At 37.5% G+C, this 27,947-nt stretch overlaps 2 protein-coding genes across 4 annotated transcripts in view; both read right to left on the bottom strand.

Moving 5' to 3' along the window:
• The window catches only part of LOC139973712 (uncharacterized), a 51,480-nt gene that overhangs the window by 11,652 nt on the left and 11,881 nt on the right, over nucleotides 1–27,947 (bottom strand). The gene's annotated exons all lie outside the window — the stretch shown is intronic.
• On the bottom strand, nucleotides 2–26,277 carry LOC139973710 (uncharacterized). 3 transcript variants are annotated; one of them, XM_071980553.1, is made up of 10 exons: nucleotides 26,128–26,277; nucleotides 23,166–23,234; nucleotides 22,047–22,115; nucleotides 20,875–20,943; nucleotides 14,425–14,493; nucleotides 3,342–3,410; nucleotides 2,939–3,153; nucleotides 2,479–2,787; nucleotides 1,949–2,213; nucleotides 2–1,444 (listed from the first exon to the last, which is right to left on the bottom strand). In XM_071980553.1, the coding sequence occupies exons 1-10, from the start codon at nucleotides 26,195–26,197 to the stop codon at nucleotides 1,128–1,130; spliced, it is 1,521 nt and encodes a 506-aa protein (XP_071836654.1). In that variant the 5' UTR covers nucleotides 26,198–26,277; the 3' UTR covers nucleotides 2–1,127. The 3 variants fall into 3 exon arrangements, with proteins under 3 accessions (XP_071836654.1, XP_071836655.1, XP_071836656.1); XM_071980554.1 differs by lacking the exon at nucleotides 14,425–14,493; XM_071980555.1 differs by lacking the exons at nucleotides 3,342–3,410; nucleotides 14,425–14,493.

Below are 27,947 nucleotides of genomic sequence, written 5' to 3'. Positions count from 1 at the left end.
ACAATGATTGCCAATTTAATTTAAACTCTAATGATTTCCACATGATAACATAAATATAGATATAATATTACATTTCATTTACAAGAAAGAAGGGCATTTCTGATGAAATCAATAAAAGATCAATTACTATTATAATAAACGACGCTATAGCCTCACAACTTGTTGACACGCAGTGGTGATCATAATACTCTATTGTATCTTTCAGAATACCTTTTTTTTTATTCCGTCATTTCCACACTCCTATAAACATAAGGAATTAGTATCGAATTACAGGAAACTACGTGATACCAATTATCAAATTAACACTTTGATGGTTTATCGAGCAGTTATTGTTCCATGGAATTTAGATATGTTTGATGAGTATAGTTCAATTTCCTTACTTTTCAATATATTTTGAAGTACATTTAAGAAATATTTGGATAATAAGTACTTAGGTCCTTAGTTAATTAACACTGTATTCACATGCAAATAACGCGGTCGTCATCAAACCCGCAAGCTGTTATGTGTGGTCCCCCGAGATTTGACCACAGACGGATTCTCATCCAGTGTTCATCTCGTGATCTGATGACGTGCACGATATCATCGATGACGCCTCTCATTTTCCCAGGAAAAGAGACGTTAACTACATGTAAATGTCTTTTAGCGCCTTCGTGCAACTGCTGTTGATATTGGGGCTATATAAATGTTTTCTGATTGAGTTATTGATTGAGGATCATGGAAACTCAAATCAGGAAAATAATGATGGTAAGGAAATTCAGCAGCTTCAAGCTTATATCACCACGTTTCCACGAATGCTAAAGTTTAATTGCATACATGATAATATCCTATTTGAAATCGCCTGACGCCCAGACACGTGATTGTCACATACAGAGAATATCAGAAAGTTTCAGAATGTATTTTTTTGCAGTTTTATTTTCGAAATTGAATTTTGACATAATAATCGAGCTCATGAAATCCATTGATGTTAGTTTTAGTATAATTAATGATCAGTTTTGAAAGCTGAATGAACCACATGAACAAAGCTGCTTCAATTCAACGTTTAGCCGCTCTATTTGTTAATGGTTTGGTTCAAACAGTTAATCTGACTCGTTAGACTAAATATTCAAGTATGTTTGAAGTCATTACGTTTAAGTCGGCCGAATTTTCATCTCGGTAAAGGTTATATCGCAGTAGGAATCGTGGTTAGAGAAGATGTTCTGTCCATGGGCCCCGTTGTAGTAACCATTAAGATTTTCACTGGTACAAACGGTGTAACAGCTTGATTCTCCTGTGTAGTGGAATTGGTCACAATGATTACTACCACTATTGCAATAATTGCACCAATTACCCGAATGCCACCAACCCCCTCTGTGTCTGTACGCGCAGTTGTATTTATCACATCCATCATTGTCTTCATCATACGTGCTGAAATCTTTGCCCTTGTTGTTATTGAGAAAACGTGTACCTGCCAAAGGAACAGACAATTAGGACGGTTCATCGACGAGGATTCCATATAATTAACTTGAAAAAACAGTACATCGCGGAATATATTTACTTGTTTACAATGCAAGTATGAAGATCACTTATAGGTTTACCTATATTTTGGATATGCCATTTCACAATATATATATATATATATATATATATATATATTTATATATATATATATATTTATATATATATAGATAGATAGATACAAATAAAACACGACAACTAAAGCGTATGACCGAAAACAAATTTCTGATATGAAAGGGCCTATATTTTCCTTTTTTTCCTATTATTTAAAGGTGCTATCTTCTTTTATCGTTTTACGAGTATGCCCAGGTCTCATAACACGGCCGACCGCTTTAGAATACTGAAGGCATTTAATAAATATCACAGTTACTTGGCGTATCGATCTGTCTGTCTTTTGTGGTGGCTTAGAGTGAAACATATTAAAATGGGGAAATTAGAAGAGGGCTTGACAAACCTGTAGTTCCGCTATGGCTGCCAAGTCTGTCGAGTCTGTAGTTATGGCTCTCTGACATTATTCGGAACTCCGAATATAAAGCATATTTGGAGTATCTATTTGAAGTAGTAACATCGAAGCGAAGCGAGTAATATTTCTGATTTGTCAAGTAATAAAGTTTCTCATTCCCAAGCCAGAAATCCACATTGATATCACCAAAACCATTTTTATACGCAGCCCAGTTTCGATAAAAACTAGTACTGCCACCACTGCGACGTTGAAAAACCTGAATAAGAGAAAGGCAGCGAAATGATCTAAATGGACCTCTAAGGGAAGGCGCTGAGTAACATAAATGTTAAACAGTCTCTTGGGAACTTATGAATTACACCACTAATAGGCTATGGATATATTTTTGTTTAATAATCATTATTTGAAGCATTTTCTAAATTCGTTGTAAAAGGTTATTTTTGATTATCAGGCAATACAACTGTTTGAAAATACACTTTATACTATACTCTCATACAAAGTTGATTTATGCTGTAATAACTTACAGTCCATCCTCCACCATTATCCATTTTACAGTAGACACTGAACGCTGGACCGGGCCATCTAGATGGAAGGACTGTGTAAACGCCATCTTCTGTATGACCAGCGTCGTAGACATCCTTACAGTCTGTATACAAACATACACAAGTTTCACCATCACCTTCATATCCTTCATTACAATAACACTGTCGTACTCCATTCTTCAGATCACACACAGCATCGGTACTACAGCTGTAGTCATCTTCACAGATCAGTTGGTTATTGTTACAAGAACACTTTTGTGTGCAGTCATCGTTAACGTATGTTTCCCCATTCTTGAATTGAATAGATGAAAATATAAAAATGTCATTTATAAAACAATGGACTTTATACTTACATTTTGTGTTATCGCAAAGTCCGTTAGCTTAAGTTCATTTCTGATTCGTTTGCACAGGCACGTGATATTTTGATCATGCAAATACTCACTGGTATAACCAAGTTGGCCTCTGCTACGAAACACCCGCATTCACTCGCACTGATGCAGTCACTCCCTTGCATTAAGAAACCAGCTGGACAGGCACAGCCCTCACTTCCCAAACAGTCACTATTACAACCAGATTGTCCGTTGGGATCTTCACATGTTGCTTGGCAACTACAGGTTCCGTAGATCATGTTCGTAGGGCACGTAGGAACAAATGTACCTGCGAGTTGATTAAATCGAGACATAACCATTGAATTTTCACAAGAATATATGATTGTTTTTTTATTCAATTTGCATGTACCGCTAAGTCGTGAAAATATATATATGATAGCTCACAATACCGTGACGACTATGGGAGCATTTTGTTCCGAAATATATGGTAACATTTGATATACATATCGGACTTACTGGACTCCGTGCTTTGCAGTTCGGTAGTGGGTCTAGTACTTAGTTCCGTTGTTTCTTTGGTTGTCTTAACTACATTCAAGTGAGACAAATGAAGAAAAGAAATGATGTTGATGAAAACATTTTTTGTAGTTATTCATCAGTTAAACCTGACATGGAAAACATGGAAACCTTTAGATTGGACCTGGCGGTAATAAGCCCTATTCATTGGGTAGCTCACACTACCGTGACGACTATGAAAGCATTTTGTTCCGAAATATATGGTAACATTTGATATGCATATCGGACTTACTGGACTCCGTGCTTTGCAGTTCGGTAGTGGGTCTAGTACTTAGTTCCGTTGCTTCTTTGGTTGTCTTAACTACATTCAAGTAAGACAAATGAAGAAAAGAAATGATGTTGATGAAAACATTTTTTGTACTGATTCATCAGTTAAACCTGAGATGGAAAACATGGAAACCTTTAGATTGGACCTGGCGGTATTAAGCCCTATTCATTGGGTAGCTCTCACTACCGTGACGGCAATGAAAGCATTTTGTTCCGAAATATATGGTAACATTTGATATGCATATCGGACTTACTGGACTCCGTGCTTTTCAGTTCGGTAGTGGGTCTAGTACTTAGTTCCGTTGCTTCTTTGGTTGTCTTAACTACATTCAAGTAAGACAAATGAAGAAAAGAAATGATGTTGATGAAACATTTTTTGTACTGATTCATCAGTTAAACCTGAGATGGAAAACATGGAAACCTTTAGATTGGACCTGGCGGTATTAAGCCCTATTCAATGGGTACGGTAGCTCACACAACAGTGACGACTATGAGAGCATTTTGTTCCGAAATATATGGTAACATTTGATATGCATATCGGACTTACTGGACTCCGTGCTTTTCAGTTCGGTAGTGGGTCTAGTACTTAGTTCCGTTGCTTCTTTGGATGTCTTAACTACATTCAAGTAAGACAAATGAAGAAAAGAAATGATGTTGATGAAAACATTTTTTGTACTGATTCATCAGTTAAACCTGAGATGGAAAACATGGAAACCTTTAGATTGGACCTGGCGGTATTAAGCCCTATTCATTGGGTAGCTCACACTACCGTGACGGCAATGAAAGCATTTTGTTCCGAAATATATGGTAACATTTGATATGCATATCGGACTTACTGGACTCCGTGCTTTTCAGTTCGGTAGTGGGTCTAGTACTTAGTTCCGTTGCTTCTTTGGTTGTCTTAACTACATTCAAGTAAGACAAATGAAGAAAAGAAATGATGTTGATGAAAACATTTTTTGTACTGATTCATCAGTTAAACCTGAGATGGAAAACATGGAAACCTTTAGATTGGACCTGGCGGTATTAAGCCCCATTCATTGGGTACGGTAGCTCACACTACAGTGACGACTATGAGAGCATTTTGTTCCGAAATATATGGTAACATTTGATATGCATATCGGACTTACTGGACTCCGTGCTTTGCAGTTCGGTAGTGGGTCTAGTACTTAGTTCCGTTGCTTCTTTGGTTGTCTTAACTACATTCAAGTAAGACAAATGAAGAAAAGAAATGATGTTGATGAAAACATTTTTTGTACTGATTCATCAGTTAAACCTGAGATGGAAAACATGGAAACCTTTAGATTGGACCTGGCGGTATTAAGCCATATTCAATGGGTACGGTAGCTCACACTACCGTGACGGCAATGAAAGCATTTTGTTCCGAAATATATGGTAACATTTGATATGCATATCGGACTTACTAGACTCCGTGCTTTTCAGTTCGGTAGTGGGTCTAGTACTTAGTTCCGTTGCTTCTTTGGTTGTCTTAACTACATTCAAGTAAGACAAATGAAGAAAAGAAATGATGTTGATGAAAACATTTTTTGTACTGATTCATCAGTTAAACCTGAGATGGAAAACATGGAAACCTTTAGATTGGACCTGGCGGTATTAAGCCCTATTCATTGGGTACGGTAGCTCACACTACAGTGACGACTATGAGAGCATTTTGTTCCGAAATATATGGTAACATTTGATATGCATATCGGACTTACTGGACTCCGTGCTTTGCAGTTCGGTAGTGGGTCTAGTACTTAGTTCCGAAGCTTCTTTGGTTGTCTTAACTACATTCAAGTAAGACAAATGAAGAAAAGAAATGATGTTGATGAAAACATTTTTTGTACTGATTCATCAGTTAAACCTGAGATGGAAAACATGGAAACCTTTAGATTGGACCTGGCGGTATTAAGCCCTATTCATTGGGTAGCTCACACTACAGTGACGACAATGAAAGCATTTTGTTCCGAAATATATGGTAACATTTGATATGCATATCGGACTTACTGGACTCCGTGCTTTTCAGTTCGGTAGTGGGTCTAGTACTTAGTTCCGTTGCTTCTTTGGTTGTCTTAACTACATTCAAGTAAGACAAATGAAGAAAAGAAATGATGTTGATGAAACCATTTTTTGTACTGATTCATCAGGTAAACCTGAGATGGAAAACATGGAAACCTTTAGATTGGACCTGGCGGTATTAAGCCCTATTCAATGGGTACGGTAGCTCACACTACAGTGACGACTATGAAAGCATTTTGTTCCGAAATATATGGTAACATTTGATATGCATATCGGACTTACTGGACTCCGTGCTTTTCAGTTCGGTAGTGGGTCTAGTACTTAGTTCCGTTGCTTCTTTGGTTGTCTTAACTGCATTCAAGTAAGACAAATGAAGAAAAGAAATGATGTTGATGAAACATTTTTTGTACTGATTCATCAGTTAAACCTGAGATGGAAAACATGGAAACCTTTAGATTGGACCTGGCGGTATTAAGCCCTATTCATTGGGTAGCTCACACTACCGTGACGGCAATGAAAGCATTTTGTTCCGAAATATATGGTAACATTTGATATGCATATCGGACTTACTGGACTCCGTGCTTTTCAGTTCGGTAGTGGGTCTAGTACTTAGTTCCGTTGCTTCTTTGGTTGTCTTAACTACATTCAAGTAAGACAAATGAAGAAAAGAAATGATGTTGATGAAAACATTTTTTGTACTGATTCATCAGTTAAACCTGAGATGGAAAACATGGAAACCTTTAGATTGGACCTGGCGGTATTAAGCCCCATTCATTGGGTACGGTAGCTCACACTACAGTGACGACTATGAGAGCATTTTGTTCCGAAATATATGGTAACATTTGATATGCATATCGGACTTACTGGACTCCGTGCTTTGCAGTTCGGTAGTGGGTCTAGTACTTAGTTCCGTTGCTTCTTTGGTTGTCTTAACTACATTCAAGTAAGACAAATGAAGAAAAGAAATGATGTTGATGAAAACATTTTTTGTACTGATTCATCAGTTAAACCTGAGATGGAAAACATGGAAACCTTTAGATTGGACCTGGCGGTATTAAGCCATATTCAATGGGTACGGTAGCTCACACTACCGTGACGGCAATGAAAGCATTTTGTTCCGAAATATATGGTAACATTTGATATGCATATCGGACTTACTAGACTCCGTGCTTTTCAGTTCGGTAGTGGGTCTAGTACTTAGTTCCGTTGCTTCTTTGGTTGTCTTAACTACATTCAAGTAAGACAAATGAAGAAAAGAAATGATGTTGATGAAAACATTTTTTGTACTGATTCATCAGTTAAACCTGAGATGGAAAACATGGAAACCTTTAGATTGGACCTGGCGGTATTAAGCCCTATTCATTGGGTACGGTAGCTCACACTACAGTGACGACTATGAGAGCATTTTGTTCCGAAATATATGGTAACATTTGATATGCATATCGGACTTACTGGACTCCGTGCTTTGCAGTTCGGTAGTGGGTCTAGTACTTAGTTCCGAAGCTTCTTTGGTTGTCTTAACTACATTCAAGTAAGACAAATGAAGAAAAGAAATGATGTTGATGAAAACATTTTTTGTACTGATTCATCAGTTAAACCTGACATGGAAAACATGGAAACCTTTAGATTGGACCTGGCGGTATTAAGCCCTATTCATTGGGTAGCTCACACTACAGTGACGACAATGAAAGCATTTTGTTCCGAAATATATGGTAACATTTGATATGCATATCGGACTTACTGGACTCCGTGCTTTTCAGTTCGGTAGTGGGTCTAGTACTTAGTTCCGTTGCTTCTTTGGTTGTCTTAACTACATTCAAGTAAGACAAATGAAGAAAAGAAATGATGTTGATGAAACCATTTTTTGTACTGATTCATCAGGTAAACCTGAGATGGAAAACATGGAAACCTTTAGATTGGACCTGGCGGTATTAAGCCCTATTCAATGGGTACGGTAGCTCACACTACAGTGACGACTATGAAAGCATTTTGTTCCGAAATATATGGTAACATTTGATATGCATATCGGACTTACTGGACTCCGTGCTTTTCAGTTCGGTAGTGGGTCTAGTACTTAGTTCCGTTGCTTCTTTGGTTGTCTTAACTACATTCAAGTAAGACAAATGAAGAAAAGAAATGATGTTGATGAAACATTTTTTGTACTGATTCATCAGTTAAACCTGAGATGGAAAACATGGAAACCTTTAGATTGGACCTGGCGGTATTAAGCCCTATTCATTGGGTACGGTAGCTCACACTACAGTGACGACTATGAGAGCATTTTGTTCCGAAATATATGGTAACATTTGATATGCATATCGGACTTACTGGACTCCGTGCTTTGCAGTTCGGTAGTGGGTCTAGTACTTAGTTCCGTTGCTTCTTTGGATGTCTTAACTACATTCAAGTAAGACAAATGAAGAAAAGAAATGATGTTGATGAAAACATTTTTTGTACTGATTCATCAGTTAAACCTGAGATGGAAAACATGGAAACCTTTAGATTGGACCTGGCGGTATTAAGCCCTATTCATTGGGTAGCTCACACTACCGTGACGGCAATGAAAGCATTTTTTTCCGAAATATATGGTAACATTTGATATGCATATCGGACTTACTGGACTCCGTGCTTTTCAGTTCGGTAGTGGGTCTAGTACTTAGTTCCGTTGCTTCTTTGGTTGTCTTAACTACATTCAAGTAAGACAAGTGAAGAAAAGAAATGATGTTGATGAAAACATTTTTTGTACTGATTCATCAGTTAAACCTGAGATGGAAAACATGGAAACCGTTAGATTGGACCTGGCGGTATTAAGCCCTATTCATTGGGTACGGTAGCTCACACTACAGTGACGACTATGAGAGCATTTTGTTCCGAAATATATGGTAACATTTGATATGCATATCGGACTTACTGGACTCCGTGCTTTGCAGTTCGGTAGTGGGTCTAGTCCTTAGTTCCGTTGCTTCTTTGGTTGTCTTAACTACAATTAATTAAGACAAATGAAGAAAAGAAATGATGTTGATGAAAACATTTTTTGTACTGATTCATCAGTTAAACCTGAGATGGAAAACATGGAAACCTTTAGATTGGACCTGGCGGTATTAAGCCCTATTCATTGGGTAGCTCACACTACCGTGACGACAATGAAAGCATTTTGTTCCGAAATATATGGTAACATTTGATATGCATATCGGACTTACTGGACTCCGTGCTTTTCAGTTCGGTAGTGGGTCTAGTACTTAGTTCCGTTGCTTCTTTGGTTGTCTTAACTACATTCAAGTAAGACAAATGAAGAAAAGAAATGATGTTGATGAAAACATTTTTTGTACTGATTCATCAGGTAAACCTGAGATGGAAAACATGGAAACCTTTAGATTGGACCTGGCAGTATTAAGCCCTATTCATTGGGTAGCTCACACTACCGTGACGACAATGAAAGCATTTTGTTCCGAAATATATGGTAACATTTGATATGCATATCGGACTTACTGGACTCCGTGCTTTGCAGTTCGGTAGTGGGTCTAGTACTTAGTTCCGTTGCTTCTTTGGATGTCTTAACTACATTCAAGTAAGACAAATGAAGAAAAGAAATGATGTTGATGAAAACATTTTTTGTACTGATTCATCAGTTAAACCTGAGATGGAAAACATGGAAACCTTTAGATTGGACCTGGCGGTATTAAGCCCTATTCAATGGGTACGGTAGCTCACACTACAGTGACGACTATGAGAGCATTTTGTTCCGACATATATGGTAACATTTGATATGCATATCGGACTTACTGGACTCCGTGCTTTGCAGTTCGGTAGTGGGTCTAGTACTTAGTTCCGTTGCTTCTTTGGATGTCTTAACTACATTCAAGTAAGACAAATGAAGAAAAGAAATGATGTTGATGAAAACATTTTTTGTACTGATTCATCAGTTAAACCTGAGATGGAAAACATGGAAACCTTTAGATTGGACCTGGCGGTATTAAGCCCTATTCATTGGGTACGGTAGCTCACACTACAGTGACGACTATGAGAGCATTTTGTTCCGAAATATATGGTAACATTTGATATGCATATCGGACTTACTGGACTCCGTGCTTTGCAGTTCGGTAGTGGGTCTAGTACTTAGTTCCGTTGCTTCTTTGGTTGTCTTAACTACATTCAAGTAAGACAAATGAAGAAAAGAAATGATGTTGTTGAAAACATTTTTTGTACTGATTCATCAGTTAAACCTGAGATGGAAAGCATGGAAACCTTTAGATTGGACCTGGCGGTATTAAGCCCTATTCATTGGGTAGCTCACACTACCGTGACGACAATGAAAGCATTTTGTTCCGAAATATATGGTAACATTTGATATGCATATCGGACTTACTGGACTCCGTGGTTTGCAGTTCGGTAGTGGGTCTAGTACCTAGTTCCGTTGCTTCTTTGGTTGTCTTAACTACATTCAAGTAAGACAAATGAAGAAAAGAAATGATGTTGATGAAAACATTTTTTGTACTGATTCATCAGTTAAACCTGACATGGAAAACATGGAAACCTTTAGATTGGACCTGGCGGTAATAAGCCCTATTCATTGGGTAGCTCACACTACCGTGACGACTATGAAAGCATTTTGTTCCGAAATATATGGTAACATTTGATATGCATATCGGACTTACTGGACTCCGTGCTTTGCAGTTCGGTAGTGGGTCTAGTACTTAGTTCCGTTGCTTCTTTGGTTGTCTTAACTACATTCAAGTAAGACAAATGAAGAAAAGAAATGATGTTGATGAAAACATTTTTTGTACTGATTCATCAGTTAAACCTGAGATGGAAAACATGGAAACCTTTAGATTGGACCTGGCGGTATTAAGCCCTATTCATTGGGTAGCTCTCACTACCGTGACGACAATGAAAGCATTTTGTTCCGAAATATATGGTAACATTTGATATGCATATCGGACTTACTGGACTCCGTGCTTTTCAGTTCGGTAGTGGGTCTAGTACTTAGTTCCGTTGCTTCTTTGGTTGTCTTAACTACATTCAAGTAAGACAAATGAAGAAAAGAAATGATGTTGATGAAACATTTTTTGTACTGATTCATCAGTTAAACCTGAGATGGAAAACATGGAAACCTTTAGATTGGACCTGGCGGTATTAAGCCCTACTCATTGGGTACGGTAGCTCACACTACAGTGACGACTATGAGAGCATTTTGTTCCGAAATATATGGTAACATTTGATATGCATATCGGACTTACTGGACTCCGTGCTTTGCAGTTCGGTAGTGGGTCTAGTACTTAGTTCCGTTGCTTCTTTGGTTGTCTTAACTACATTCAAGTAAGACAAATGAAGAAAAGAAATGATGTTGATGAAAACATTTTTTGTACTGATTCATCAGTTAAACCTGAGATGGAAAACATGGAAACCTTTAGATTGGACCTGGCGGTATTAAGCCCTATTCATTGGGTAGCTCACACTACCGTGACGACAATGAAAGCATTTTGTTCCGAAATATATGGTAACATTTGATATGCATATCGGACTTACTGGACTCCGTGCTTTTCAGTTCGGTAGTGGGTCTAGTACTTAGTTCCGTTGCTTCTTTGGTTGTCTTAACTACATTCAAGTAAGACAAATGAAGAAAAGAAATGATGTTGATGAAAACATTTTTTGTACTGATTCATCAGGTAAACCTGAGATGGAAAACATGGAAACCTTTAGATTGGACCTGGCAGTATTAAGCCCTATTCATTGGGTAGCTCACACTACCGTGACGACAATGAAAGCATTTTGTTCCGAAATATATGGTAACATTTGATATGCATATCGGACTTACTGGACTCCGTGCTTTGCAGTTCGGTAGTGGGTCTAGTACTTAGTTCCGTTGCTTCTTTGGATGTCTTAACTACATTCAAGTAAGACAAATGAAGAAAAGAAATGATGTTGATGAAAACATTTTTTGTACTGATTCATCAGTTAAACCTGAGATGGAAAACATGGAAACCTTTAGATTGGACCTGGCGGTATTAAGCCCTATTCAATGGGTACGGTAGCTCACACTACAGTGACGACTATGAGAGCATTTTGTTCCGACATATATGGTAACATTTGATATGCATATCGGACTTACTGGACTCCGTGCTTTGCAGTTCGGTAGTGGGTCTAGTACTTAGTTCCGTTGCTTCTTTGGTTGTCTTAACTACATTCAAGTAAGACAAATGAAGAAAAGAAATGATGTTGTTGAAAACATTTTTTGTACTGATTCATCAGTTAAACCTGAGATGGAAAGCATGGAAACCTTTAGATTGGACCTGGCGGTATTAAGCCCTATTCATTGGGTAGCTCACACTACCGTGACGACAATGAAAGCATTTTGTTCCGAAATATATGGTAACATTTGATATGCATATCGGACTTACTGGACTCCGTGCTTTGCAGTTCGGTAGTGGGTCTAGTACCTAGTTCCGTTGCTTCTTTGGTTGTCTTAACTACATTCAAGTAAGACAAATGAAGAAAAGAAATGATGTTGATGAAACCATTTTTTGTACTGATTCATCAGTTAAACCTGAGATGGAAAACATGGAAACCTTTAGATTGGACCTGGCGGTATTAATCCCTATTCATTGGGTACGGTAGCTCACACTACAGTGACGACAATGAAAGCATTTTGTTCCGAAATATATGGTAACATTTGATATGCATATCGGACTTACTGGACTCCGTGCTTTTCAGTTCGGTAGTGGGTCTAGTACTTAGTTCCGTTGCTTCTTTGGTTGTCTTAACTACATTCAAGTAAGACAAATGAAGAAAAGAAATGATGTTGATGAAACCATTTTTTGTACTGATTCATCAGGTAAACCTGAGATGGAAAACATGGAAACCTTTAGATTGGACCTGGCGGTATTAAGCCCTATTCAATGGGTACGGTAGCTCACACTACAGTGACGACTATGAAAGCATTTTGTTCCGAAATATATGGTAACATTTGATATGCATATCGGACTTACTGGACTCCGTGCTTTTCAGTTCGGTAGTGGGTCTAGTACTTAGTTCCGTTGCTTCTTTGGTTGTCTTAACTACATTCAAGTAAGACAAATGAAGAAAAGAAATGATGTTGATGAAAACATTTTTTGTACTGATTCATCAGTTAAACCTGAGATGGAAAACATGGAAACCTTTAGATTGGACCTGGCGGTATTAAGCCCTATTCATTGGGTAGCTCACACTACCGTGACGGCAATGAAAGCATTTTGTTCCGAAATATATGGTAACATTTGATATGCATATCGGACTTACCGGACTCCGTGCTTTGCAGTTCGGTAGTGGGTCTAGTACTTAGTTCCGTTGCTTCTTTGGTTGTCTTAACTACATTCAAGTAAGACAAATGAAGAAAAGAAATGATGTTGATGAAAACATTTCTTGTACTGATTCATCAGTTAAACCTGAGATGGAAAACATGGAAACCTTTAGATTGGACCTGGCGGTATTAAGCCCTATTCATTGGGTACGGTAGCTCACACTACAGTGACGACAATGAAAGCATTTTGTTCCGAAATATATGGTAACATTTGATATGCATATCGGACTTACTGGACTCCGTGCTTTTCAGTTCGGTAGTGGGTCTAGTACTTAGTTCCGTTGCTTCTTTGGTTGTCTTAACTACATTCAAGTGAGACAAATGAAGAAAAGAAATGATGTTGATGAAACCATTTTTTGTACTGATTCATCAGGTAAACCTGAGATGGAAAACATGGAAACCTTTAGATTGGACCTGGCGGTATTAAGCCCTATTCAATGGGTACGGTAGCTCACACTACAGTGACGACTATGAAAGCATTTTGTTCCGAAATATATGGTAACATTTGATATGCATATCGGACTTACTGGACTCCGTGCTTTTCAGTTCGGTAGTGGGTCTAGTACTTAGTTCCGTTGCTTCTTTGGTTGTCTTAACTACATTCAAGTGAGACAAATGAAGAAAAGAAATGATGTTGATGAAACCATTTTTTGTACTGATTCATCAGGTAAACCTGAGATGGAAAACATGGAAACCTTTAGATTGGACCTGGCGGTATTAAGCCCTATTCAATGGGTACGGTAGCTCACACTACAGTGACGACTATGAAAGCATTTTGTTCCGAAATATATGGTAACATTTGATATGCATATCGGACTTACTGGACTCCGTGCTTTTCAGTTCGGTAGTGGGTCTAGTACTTAGTTCCGTTGCTTCTTTGGTTGTCTTAACTACATTCAAGTAAGACAAATGAAGAAAAGAAATGATGTTGATGAAACATTTTTTGTACTGATTCATCAGTTAAACCTGAGATGGAAAACATGGAAACCTTTAGATTGGACCTGGCGGTATTAAGCCCTATTCATTGGGTACGGTAGCTCACACTACAGTGACGACTATGAGAGCATTTTGTTCCGAAATATATGGTAACATTTGATATGCATATCGGACTTACTGGACTCCGTGCTTTGCAGTTCGGTAGTGGGTCTAGTACTTAGTTCCGTTGCTTCTTTGGATGTCTTAACTACATTCAAGTAAGACAAATGAAGAAAAGAAATGATGTTGATGAAAACATTTTTTTGTACTGATTCATCAGTTAAACCTGAGATGGAAAACATGGAAACCTTTAGATTGGACCTGGCGGTATTAAGCCCTATTCATTGGGTAGCTCACACTACCGTGACGGCAATGAAAGCATTTTGTTCCGAAATATATGGTAACATTTGATATGCATATCGGACTTACTGGACTCCGTGCTTTTCAGTTCGGTAGTGGGTCTAGTACTTAGTTCCGTTGCTTCTTTGGTTGTCTTAACTACATTCAAGTAAGACAAATGAAGAAAAGAAATGATGTTGATGAAAACATTTCTTGTACTGATTCATCAGTTAAACCTGAGATGGAAAACATGGAAACCTTTAGATTGGACCTGGCGGTATTAAGCCCTATTCATTGGGTACGGTAGCTCACACTACAGTGACGACAATGAAAGCATTTTGTTCCGAAATATATGGTAACATTTGATATGCATATCGGACTTACTGGACTCCGTGCTTTTCAGTTCGGTAGTGGGTCTAGTACTTAGTTCCGTTGCTTCTTTGGTTGTCTTAACTACATTCAAGTGAGACAAATGAAGAAAAGAAATGATGTTGATGAAACCATTTTTTGTACTGATTCATCAGGTAAACCTGAGATGGAAAACATGGAAACCTTTAGATTGGACCTGGCGGTATTAAGCCCTATTCAATGGGTACGGTAGCTCACACTACAGTGACGACAATGAAAGCATTTTGTTCCGAAATATATGGTAACATTTGATATGCATATCGGACTTACTGGACTCCGTGCTTTTCAGTTCGGTAGTGGGTCTAGTACTTAGTTCCGTTGCTTCTTTGGTTGTCTTAACTACATTCAAGTGAGACAAATGAAGAAAAGAAATGATGTTGATGAAACCATTTTTTGTACTGATTCATCAGGTAAACCTGAGATGGAAAACATGGAAACCTTTAGATTGGACCTGGCGGTATTAAGCCCTATTCAATGGGTACGGTAGCTCACACTACAGTGACGACTATGAAAGCATTTTGTTCCGAAATATATGGTAACATTTGATATGCATATCGGACTTACTGGACTCCGTGCTTTGCAGTTCGGTAGTGGGTCTAGTACTTAGTTCCGTTGCTTCTTTGGATGTCTTAACTACATTCAAGTAAGACAAATGAAGAAAAGAAATGATGTTGATGAAAACATTTTTTTGTACTGATTCATCAGTTAAACCTGAGATGGAAAACATGGAAACCTTTAGATTGGACCTGGCGGTATTAAGCCCTATTCATTGGGTAGCTCACACTACCGTGACGGCAATGAAAGCATTTTGTTCCGAAATATATGGTAACATTTGATATGCATATCGGACTTACTGGACTCCGTGCTTTTCAGTTCGGTAGTGGGTCTAGTACTTAGTTCCGTTGCTTCTTTGGTTGTCTTAACTACATTCAAGTAAGACAAATGAAGAAAAGAAATGATGTTGATGAAAACATTTTTTGTACTGATTCATCAGTTAAACCTGAGATGGAAAACATGGAAACCTTTAGATTGGACCTGGCGGTATTAAGCCCTATTCAATGGGTACGGTAGCTCACACTACCGTGACGGCAATGAAAGCATTTTGTTCCGAAATATATGGTAACATTTGATATGCATATCGGACTTACCGGACTCCGTGCTTTTCAGTTCGGTAGTGGGTCTAGTACTTAGTTCCGTTGCTTCTTTGGTTGTCTTAACTACATTCAAGTAAGACAAATGAAGAAAAGAAATGATGTTGATGAAAACATTTTTTGTACTGATTCATCAGTTAAACCTGACATGGAAAACATGGAAACCTTTAGATTGGACCTGGCGGTATTAAGCCCTATTCATTGGGTACGGTAGCTCACACTACAGTGACGACTATGAGAGCATTTTGTTCCGAAATATATGGTAACATTTGATATGCATATCGGACTTACTGGACTCCGTGCTTTGCAGTTCGGTAGTGGGTCTAGTACTTAGTTCCGTTGCTTCTTTGGATGTCTTAACTACATTCAAGTAAGACAAATGAAGAAAAGAAATGATGTTGATGAAAACATTTTTTTGTACTGATTCATCAGTTAAACCTGAGATGGAAAACATGGAAACCTTTAGATTGGACCTGACGGTATTAAGCCCTATTCATTGGGTAGCTCACACTACCGTGACGGCAATGAAAGCATTTTGTTCCGAAATATATGGTAACATTTGATATGCATATCGGACTTACTGGACTCCGTGCTTTTCAGTTCGGTAGTGGGTCTAGTACTTAGTTCCGTTGCTTCTTTGGTTGTCTTAACTACATTCAAGTAAGACAAATGAAGAAAAGAAATGATGTTGATGAAAACATTTTTTGTACTGATTCATCAGTTAAACCTGAGATGGAAAACATGGAAACCTTTAGATTGGACCTGGCGGTATTAAGCCCTATTCAATGGGTACGGTAGCTCACACTACCGTGACGGCAATGAAAGCATTTTGTTCCGAAATATATGGTAACATTTGATATGCATATCGGACTTACTAGACTCCGTGCTTTTCAGTTCGGTAGTGGGTCTAGTACTTAGTTCCGTTGCTTCTTTGGTTGTCTTAACTACATTCAAGTAAGACAAATGAAGAAAAGAAATGATGTTGATGAAAACATTTTTTGTACTGATTCATCAGTTAAACCTGAGATGGAAAACATGGAAACCTTTAGATTGGACCTGGCGGTATTAAGCCCCATTCATTGGGTAGCTCACACTACCGTGACGACTATGAAAGCATTTTGTTCCGAAATATATGGTAACATTTGATATGCATATCGGACTTACTGGACTCCGTGCTTTGCAGTTCGGTAGTGGGTCTAGTACTTAGTTCCGTTGCTTCTTTGGTTGTCTTAACTACATTCAAGTAAGACAAATGAAGAAAAGAAATGATGTTGATGAAAACATTTTTTGTACTGATTCATCAGTTAAACCTGAGATGGAAAACATGGAAACCTTTAGATTGGACCTGGCGGTATTAAGCCCTATTCATTGGGTACGGTAGCTCACACTACAGTGACGACTATGAGAGCATTTTGTTCCGAAATATATGGTAACATTTGATATGCATATCGGACTTACTGGACTCCGTGCTTTTCAGTTCGGTAGTGGGTCTAGTACTTAGTTCCGTTGCTTCTTTGGTTGTCTTAACTACATTCAAGTAAGACAAATGAAGAAAAGAAATGATGTTGATGAAAACATTTTTTGTACTGATTCATCAGGTAAACCTGAGATGGAAAACATGGAAACCTTTAGATTGGACCTGGCGGTATTAAGCCCTATTCATTGGGTACGGTAGCTCACACTACAGTGACGACAATGAAAGCATTTTGTTCCGAAATATATGGTAACATTTGATATGCATATCGGACTTACTGGACTCCGTGCTTTTCAGTTCGGTAGTGGGTCTAGTACTTAGTTCCGTTGCTTCTTTGGTTGTCTTAACTACATTCAAGTAAGACAAATGAAGAAAAGAAATGATGTTGATGAAACCATTTTTTGTACTGATTCATCAGGTAAACCTGAGATGGAAAACATGGAAACCTTTAGATTGGACCTGGCGGTATTAAGCCCTATTCAATGGGTACGGTAGCTCACACTACAGTGACGACTATGAAAGCATTTTGTTCCGAAATATATGGTAACATTTGATATGCATATCGGACTTACTGGACTCCGTGCTTTTCAGTTCGGTAGTGGGTCTAGTACTTAGTTCCGTTGCTTCTTTGGTTGTCTTAACTACATTCAAGTAAGACAAATGAAGAAAAGAAATGATGTTGATGAAACATTTTTTGTACTGATTCATCAGTTAAACCTGAGATGGAAAACATGGAAACCTTTAGATTGGACCTGGCGGTATTAAGCCCTATTCATTGGGTACGGTAGCTCACACTACAGTGACGACTATGAGAGCATTTTGTTCCGAAATATATGGTAACATTTGATATGCATATCGGACTTACTGGACTCCGTGCTTTGCAGTTCGGTAGTGGGTCTAGTACTTAGTTCCGTTGCTTCTTTGGATGTCTTAACTACATTCAAGTAAGACAAATGAAGAAAAGAAATGATGTTGATGAAAACATTTTTTTGTACTGATTCATCAGTTAAACCTGAGATGGAAAACATGGAAACCTTTAGATTGGACCTGGCGGTATTAAGCCCTATTCATTGGGTACGGTAGCTCACACTACAGTGACGACTATGAGAGCATTTTGTTCCGAAATATATGGTAACATTTGATATGCATATCGGACTTACTGGACTCCGTGCTTTGCAGTTCGGTAGTGGGTCTAGTCCTTAGTTCCGTTGCCTCTTTGGTTGTCTTAACTACATTCAAGTAAGACAAATGAAGAAAAGAAATGATGTTGATGAAAACATTTTTTGTACTGATTCATCAGTTAAACCTGAGATGGAAAACATGGAAACCTTTAGATTGGACCTGGCGGTATTAAGCCCTATTCATTGGGTACGGTAGCTCACACTACAGTGACGACTATGAGAGCATTTTGTTCCGAAATATATGGTAACATTTGATATGCATATCGGACTTACTGGACTCCGTGCTTTTCAGTTCGGTAGTGGGTCTAGTACTTAGTTCCGTTGCTTCTTTGGTTGTCTTAACTACATTCAAGTAAGACAAATGAAGAAAAGAAATGATGTTGATGAAAACATTTTTTGTACTGATTCATCAGGTAAACCTGAGATGGAAAACATGGAAACCTTTAGATTGGACCTGGCGGTATTAAGCCCTATTCATTGGGTACGGTAGCTCACACTACAGTGACGACAATGAAAGCATTTTGTTCCGAAATATATGGTAACATTTGATATGCATATCGGACTTACTGGACTCCGTGCTTTTCAGTTCGGTAGTGGGTCTAGTACTTAGTTCCGTTGCTTCTTTGGTTGTCTTAACTACATTCAAGTAAGACAAATGAAGAAAAGAAATGATGTTGATGAAACCATTTTTTGTACTGATTCATCAGGTAAACCTGAGATGGAAAACATGGAAACCTTTAGATTGGACCTGGCGGTATTAAGCCCTATTCAATGGGTACGGTAGCTCACACTACAGTGACGACTATGAAAGCATTTTGTTCCGAAATATATGGTAACATTTGATATGCATATCGGACTTACTGGACTCCGTGCTTTTCAGTTCGGTAGTGGGTCTAGTACTTAGTTCCGTTGCTTCTTTGGTTGTCTTAACTACATTCAAGTAAGACAAATGAAGAAAAGAAATGATGTTGATGAAACATTTTTTGTACTGATTCATCAGTTAAACCTGAGATGGAAAACATGGAAACCTTTAGATTGGACCTGGCGGTATTAAGCCCTATTCATTGGGTACGGTAGCTCACACTACAGTGACGACTATGAGAGCATTTTGTTCCGAAATATATGGTAACATTTGATATGCATATCGGACTTACTGGACTCCGTGCTTTGCAGTTCGGTAGTGGGTCTAGTACTTAGTTCCGTTGCTTCTTTGGATGTCTTAACTACATTCAAGTAAGACAAATGAAGAAAAGAAATGATGTTGATGAAAACATTTTTTTGTACTGATTCATCAGTTAAACCTGAGATGGAAAACATGGAAACCTTTAGATTGGACCTGGCGGTATTAAGCCCTATTCATTGGGTACGGTAGCTCACACTACAGTGACGACTATGAGAGCATTTTGTTCCGAAATATATGGTAACATTTGATATGCATATCGGACTTACTGGACTCCGTGCTTTGCAGTTCGGTAGTGGGTCTAGTCCTTAGTTCCGTTGCCTCTTTGGTTGTCTTAACTACATTCAAGTAAGACAAATGAAGAAAAGAAATGATGTTGATGAAAACATTTTTTGTACTGATTCATCAGTTAAACCTGAGATGGAAAACATGGAAACCTTTAGATTGGACCTGGCGGTATTAAGCCCTATTCATTGGGTACGGTAGCTCACACTACAGTGACGACTATGAGAGCATTTTGTTCCGAAATATATGGTAACATTTGATATGCATATCGGACTTACTGGACTCCGTGCTTTTCAGTTCGGTAGTGGGTCTAGTACTTAGTTCCGTTGCTTCTTTGGTTGTCTTAACTACATTCAAGTAAGACAAATGAAGAAAAGAAATGATGTTGATGAAAACATTTTTTGTACTGATTCATCAGTTAAACCTGAGATGGAAAACATGGAAACCTTTAGATTGGACCTGGCAGTATTAAGCCCTACTCATTGGGTAGCTCACACTACAGTGACGACTATGAAAGCATTTTGTTCCGAAATATATGGTAACATTTGATATGCATATCGGACTTACTGGACTCCGTGCTTTTCAGTTCGGTAGTGGGTCTAGTAGTTAGTTCCGTTGCTTCTTTGGTTGTCTTAACTACATTCAAGTAAGACAAATGAAGAAAAGAAATGATGTTGATGAAAACATTTTTTGTACTGATTCATCAGGTAAACCTGAGATGGAAAACATGGAAACCTTTAGATTGGACCTGGCGGTATTAAGCCCTATTCAATGGGTACGGTAGCTCACACTACAGTGACGACTATGAAAGCATTTTGTTCCGAAATATATGGTAACATTTGATATGCATATCGGACTTACTGGGTTGCGTGCTTTGCAGTTCAGTCGTGGATCCAGTACTTAGTTCCGTTGTTTCTTCGGTTGCCTTAACTACATTCAAGTAAAAAAGAAGAAAAGAAATGATGTTGATGAAAACATTTTTTGTACTGATTCATCAGTTAAACCTGAGATGGAAAACATGGAAACCTTTAGATTGGACCTGGCGGTATTAAGCCCTATTCATTGGGTACGGTAGCTCACACTACAGTGACGACTATGAGAGCATTTTGTTCCGAAATATATGGTAACATTTGATATGCATATCGGACTTACTGGACTCCGTGCTTTTCAGTTCGGTAGTGGGTCTAGTACTTAGTTCCGTTGCTTCTTTGGTTGTCTTAACTACATTCAAGTAAGACAAATGAAGAAAAGAAATGATGTTGATGAAAATATTTTTTGTACTGATTCATCAGTTAAACCTGAGATGGAAAACATGGAAACCTTTAGATTGGACCTGGCAGTATTAAGCCCTATTCATTGGGTAGCTCACACTACAGTGACGACTATGAAAGCATTTTGTTCCGAAATATATGGTAACATTTGATATGCATATCGGACTTACTGGACTCCGTGCTTTTCAGTTCGGTAGTGGGTCTAGTACTTAGTTCCGTTGCTTCTTTGGTTGTCTTAACTACATTCAAGTAAGACAAATGAAGAAAAGAAATGATGTTGATGAAAACATTTTTTGTACTGATTCATCAGGTAAACCTGAGATGGAAAACATGGAAACCTTTAGATTGGACCTGGCGGTATTAAGCCCTATTCAATGGGTACGGTAGCTCACACTACAGTGACGACTATGAAAGCATTTTGTTCCGAAATATATGGTAACATTTGATATGCATATCGGACTTACTGGGTTGCGTGCTTTGCAGTTCAGTCGTGGATCCAGTACTTAGTTCCGTTGTTTCTTCTGTTGCCTTAACTACATTCAAGTAAAAAAGAAGAACAGAAATGATGTTGATGAAAACATTTTTTTGTACTCATACATCAGTTAAACCTGAGGTGGAAAACAAGAAAACCTTTAGTTTGGAACTGACGGTATATTGATTGAACTTAGCCTTTTTCATTGGGTAGCTCACACTACCGTGACGTTTATGAGAGCGATATGTTCCGAAATATATGGTAACATTTGAAATGCAAATCGGACTTACTGGTTTGCGTTCCTTGCTTTTCGCTAGTGAGTCTAGTACTTATCTCCGTTGTATCTTCGGTTGTCTTAACTATATATTCAAGTAAGACAAACAAAAAGAAAGAAAAAAGAAGAACGATGTTAATGTAAAATCAGTTCAACTGATACATCAGTTAAACCTGAGATAGGAAAATTGGAAACCTTTAGATTGAACCTGGCGGTATTTCAATTTAGCCCTCTTCATTGGGTAGCTCACACTACCGTGACGACTACGAGAGTATTTTGTTATGATATAAACGCCGTATGAGACTATGGAATATGAACTTTTTAGCAAATATGGATCTAACATAATTCTACAGAGTAAACTTTCTTTCGTCTTTAACCAAACATTGTTGTCCGTCTTTCTGAGTGTTGATTCAATGGTCGGAATATCATTATAAACGGAAAGGTGGATTCGACTAGATTACTTTACCTGATATAAGATTGACAACAAATGCGAACATTGTTAACAATCGTCCAGCTTGTCATGAAATAACAAACACAGTGATAGCTGTCATTTACTAATAAACTTTGTCATGTCCATGTTGATAATTTCGTTGAAAGTTGTGAATTTTGTGAAAAAACAAAAATAAATAAATTAATGAAACACAGTGACGTCAGGCGTGGATCCAGATGAATATAGTGTGTAAACCTTAACCCCCTTTTAGACCTCAACATAATTTCAAATGTTTTATTTTCAAGTACGACTAAAATTAATGGACCATGGATTGTTTACTTAGCTGAAATATTGAAAAATGCAGGAAAAAATCCAATTTGATAATTAATTTCGTCTCTTCAACAATGAAATGATTGTTTTTTCTTTTTCTATTTGTTTCAATTTGTTTTCTTCTTTAACAATGGATGATTTTTTCCCGTTTGTTTCTCTCGTGTTTCTGCTTTAACAATGAAATGATTGTATTTCTATTTGTTTCCCTTTGTTTCTGTTCTTGTTGAAAATTTAAGGAGGAATACGAAACTTTCCGACCATGAACAATCAACAATGCCAAATAAAACAGTCAGTTCGCTGGAAAAAAAATCATTAATTTGATTTTTTTATTTGCATTTGAAATTGCTAAACTAAATATATCAGTTTTTGACTTACTTTTGTCTCCCAAACAAGGTAAACAATGATCTCCTTTACATGGAAACTTCGAAGCAAAATCACACAATCCTGCGAATCGAAAATAAGAATAAAAAAGCGCAAAAACAAGATTTGAAAACGATAAACTAATTTTGGTAATGTTAACCTTTGAGGTTTTATCCTATTTTTTATAGTTTATGTTCGATCATTATTCAATGACACAGAAGGGTACGGCAGGACTGGAGTTAACTGACGTCACCAGCGGAACATCGGCGCGCTAACCGTCTTTAAAGGGTGTGAAGACTCACGCAAAAGAAACGTCTAATGCCGGTAACCTGACCTAGTTTTGAATGAGGTGTAACAGAAGTGTTAGACACCATCATCAATCCCAGAAAATACACACACAGCCTACTACCGTCGGTAATTAGAGTATTAGACACTAGTGTACAGTCAGTACATACAGCTGCGGTCAATACCCACAGCACAGTGTATAAACGATACAGCGATGGACATCTCAGGTCCAGCTAAACATAACAAGGTATCACGTTTCATACTGTCTGCATGTTGTAGCGACACGAACAAAACGTCACTTGCCAGCAACAGAAAGCTAACTTTTTAAGATGGCCGCACGCGGTTTGGGGCGAGTCTGCAATGCCTTTAAATGTCTACGAACACCTATGAACAACATTGTTTTAATCACTTTAATAGTCTTTAGAAACCATGAAAATAGCTGCAATTTCCATCAAAATCCATCAAGGTTTGACCAATTTACAAATCTTTTCTTAATTCTAGTTTTATTTATGAATAAACATTAGCTACTTATGCACATTGAGGATGTAAAGGGAGTGACTGCCTATTTTTCTGTTATATTTTGCCTTTGTTATCACAACCTCCTTTTCAAGGACACTGAATAAGGGCGATTTTTTGAAATATTTTATTGTATTCTTTGAAAAGAAGAACGTCACATAATTCAAATGATATATTATTATTATTATTGTTTTTTGTTATTATTATTTACCATATTTATATTGCGCTCTTTTCATGCTTAAACATGTTCAATAGCGCTTTACGATGAGAACAAAATGACAAAACCCTTAAAATATGGATATGAAAAATAAAATGGACGCAGCTTAAATATTAATATAAAATATATATATATAGCTATATATATAATACGAAGGAATAATATATGTGGAATAATATTTTTGGGCTTTTAATTAGGGGATAACTTATTAAAGGCTAAAATAAGAAATATTGATGAGCGTAACACTCCATGCCATAGTTTGCATATATATATATAATGAGTTTCTCAGATTTATCAAAGCGTCAAATGTGTATATCTTGGAATCGAAAAGAGCTTTTTTAAAAATGTCAAGAGATTTTGAATGAGCTTATTACACACATCAAATGTACTGAGTCTGTGGCAAATTGGCTAGGTATCCATATTCCTTATAAATTTGCCAGTTACCTACGGCAACAAATGTCGTGGCCATTTCAACAAGTTATGTATTATGAGCCCTCAGACTAATCTCGATCATTCAATTTCAACATCAAGCCAAGGGTCAAAACTAAATTATAGGACTCAATATATTATGCACGTTGAAATAGAAAATCCTTTATGACGTTTCAAACTTTGAAAATTGTGTTTGTCCTTTTTGAAAGCTAAAGAATTGTCATGGTGCCTAGCCATTTCAATGGATAGCCAAGGCAATTTCTAATTTGCCATAAAGAAATCATTGCTCCTCTCAATTCTTAATTCGAGCCCTATTGATTCATTGCTCGAATTACTTTAACGGTCAACACCTTCTGAGTAAGATGATGTTAGTGCGTCTTGTACACTCTATTCTAAAACGTGATGATGACGATGAAAGAAATGTCTTGGTAATAAATTGTTGTTATATAAACTCTTGAAATCAACCACCATTCTTCTATTATAATCTGGATTACACGTAATTCATGTGGAGTAGGCCTACTCTTAGGGAAAATCTCTTTTAGTAGCCTATAATCAAGTGAACTAAAATTTGATCTTTTATAGCAAGCCTCCTTTACGTGAACAGATACTAATGCGGAATTTTGATTAAGAAATTGAATTTCAGATAGCATAGAAATGACATATTTTAGGAACTTAAATAAGTATAAACAAAATATAGGGTACATGCATCGAAGCCTAATGAGGGAAGTATTGAAAGATGCATTATCGCTCTCAGTCCTGAACTCGCGGACTGGTTTGCTCGAATAACTGTATAAGCAAACGTGGACTACCTTCTCAGTAAGAAGCCGTTATGTAGATTATCCATAGTAAAACATGTTGTTAAAAGGGACGATGACGATGAAAGAAATATTTTGGTGTACAATTGTTGTTATTTAAACTCAACCACCATTTGATTATATTTCTTTATTATGATCTAGATTACACGTTAGGTTGTTAGTGTTCTCTTATAACCCTGTTCGAAGCCTATATACTTAGCATAAACACTATTATCCCATACAGCCTTTCCTTAAGTAAAGTTCCATCCGAGTACAGATTTCTTTGAACCTAAACTACCAATAATATGGAATACTATTCCATATAATGTTACTATAGGACTATCTATTGTAACCAATTGAGGAAGTAGTGAAAAAGTGTGTAAAATGCAGATAGGCTCACTGACAGAATCATGTTATGATTGCATCCCGATATAGCATAGAAACATAACTGGGTGTAGAGGGGTATGCAAGGAACTAAATAGAGATATATAAATGATCTTGTTAGCTGCAAGAAGGCTGCCAAAGAAAATTTAATTTCCATACAGCGATGCGAACAGAAGGTTACAAAAGGGTTTAATCTGTAGTATTTTTTCTTAAATTCAATAAGACAGATACAGTATCCTGTTTACCCTATTTATCCTATTTACATTTAAAATAGAACAAAAATCATAACGTACTCTACTCCGTTTTTGTGGAACTGGATTATTTTTGGTTATTATGAAAGAGAAATACTTACTTCCGGCTTGCACCGTACCGATGACGATCACTTCCAAAAAGAAAAGTTGAAAAAACATCTTTCTCTTCATTTTTCTTATGTTTCGCCGTTCTACGTGTCACTGATGTTTGGCGTTGAGCTGTAATCTGTAACTTATTGGATGCTGCGGTATCTTAAATAGAGCACATGGAACTTAATCTCGCAAATATGGGCACCAATCAAGAGCAATTGATGAAAAATTAATATGCATAAATATTAGAGAACCAATTATAAAGCGATACGGTGATCACATCGTTTATTTCATTGGAGAACGTTTTGTGACAGCTCTCTAATTGGAGCTGTCTCGCTGGCCTTTATGTTCACAGCATTATTGAATTGAACTTATTTCCCAGAATAGGAAATTCGGCTTACACAGGTCATAAAAGAAAAAGAAAAGCAATAGTATAAGTATCAATAGACTGCGATACAAATATAGTATTACAAACATATATACAGCAAGTCCTACAAATAAGAAACTTATCTTCTCACTTGTGAATTTAATATATGGATATAATTAGGCACATATTAGTATCTGTAGCGGGCCCCAAGTGTACGTGGTGGGCATAAACGCAGTCCAGAGGGGTTGTAAATGTAGTGCTCAAACAAGGGGTGTTGGGTCTTGCATGATTTGTTTCAATGTATTGCAGACTCTCTCATGATATACGAGCAGTCTAACGGAGGAAAGTGAACAACAATTAACACGCTGAGCAACTTTCCTAGATTGCTCAGGCATCTTCACATCGATTCTTGTACCATTGGCAAAATAAGAAATTATGTTATAAATCAAAACACTTTGAATGAGGGATTTATAGAACAAGGTCATGACTTTTTTATCCACTCTGAGGTTCTTCAGTTTTCTCAAGAAATACAGCCTCTGTTTTTTTTAGTTTTGGTCACGTTAAGTTGTAACAAATGATCATCGCACCACTGGACAAACCTTGCAATCGTGGTGGCGTATGAGTCAATGTAATCTGACAGGTAACCAGTAATGACAGTATCATCCGCATATTTGATGACGCTACAATCACTGGTCATACTCTGACAGTCGCTGGTATACAGGGGAAAAAAGCCAGGGGGAGAGGACACAGCCCCGAGGCGCATCTACAACTAAAATCATTTCCCATGAGTAGACATCGCCTACCTTCACCCTCTGAGGTCTATTTCTAAGGTAGTCATGAACCCATAGGGCAATTCGGGGAAATACACCGTATGCGATTAATTTAGCTGTAAGTAGTGTGGGACAATTGTGTTGAATGCACTAGAAAAGTCTATAAAAGTAGATCTAGCATACTGTCTATCCTTATCTAAATGAGAGTAAACTTGGTGCAGATATTTCAACACAGCATGCTCAATTATGTGATGTACCTGCGATGTATAAGAGGCGATCATTATGTGAGGGAGTAATCCCGAGGATAACGTAAATTAAACAGTTCTGGCTCCAGCCTCCCCAATTGATTGGGGGGGGGGGGCAAGTAGGGTATAACGTAGTGAAAAAATTCCTCAGTATGATATTAACATCACGAGATAATTTAGTAGGCTAGGGCACACGTCCTACCCCCCCCCCCCAGCACACACACACATCGCTATCACCATCGATTATGTTCCTTTTGCCTTCGATAAGAGATTAAAATTGATAACTGAAAGGTCAATGTGCTAGAAACCTTGTATTGCTCCTAATTACATATGGATATGTATATGGAAATGGATATGGATATGGATATATATATATATACACATATATATAAAACTGCAGCTATAAATATAATAGAATATTAAAATGCAGCTATAATTAATATATATAT

Source organism: Apostichopus japonicus, chromosome 9 (assembly GCF_037975245.1).
Source record: "Apostichopus japonicus isolate 1M-3 chromosome 9, ASM3797524v1, whole genome shotgun sequence".
Lineage (NCBI taxonomy): Eukaryota > Metazoa > Echinodermata > Holothuroidea > Aspidochirotida > Stichopodidae > Apostichopus > Apostichopus japonicus.
This window is presented reverse-complemented; position numbering and strand designations above follow the sequence as displayed.

What these genes read in the sequence shown, in the direction of transcription:
- LOC139973710 (XM_071980553.1), bottom strand. Translation starts at nt 26,197, where the DNA reads ATGAAGAGAAAGATGTTTTTTCAACTTTTCTTTTTGGAAGTGATCGTC. An exon ending in AAAGCAAGGAACGCAAACCA is followed by an intron (nt 20,944 to 22,046) that starts GTAAGTCCGATT and finishes ACTTGAATGTAG; the next exon opens with TTAAGGCAACCGAAGAAACA. An exon ending in ACTGCAAAGCACGGAGTCCA is followed by an intron (nt 3,154 to 3,341) that starts GTAAGTCCGATA and finishes ATCAACTCGCAG; the next exon opens with GTACATTTGTTCCTACGTGC.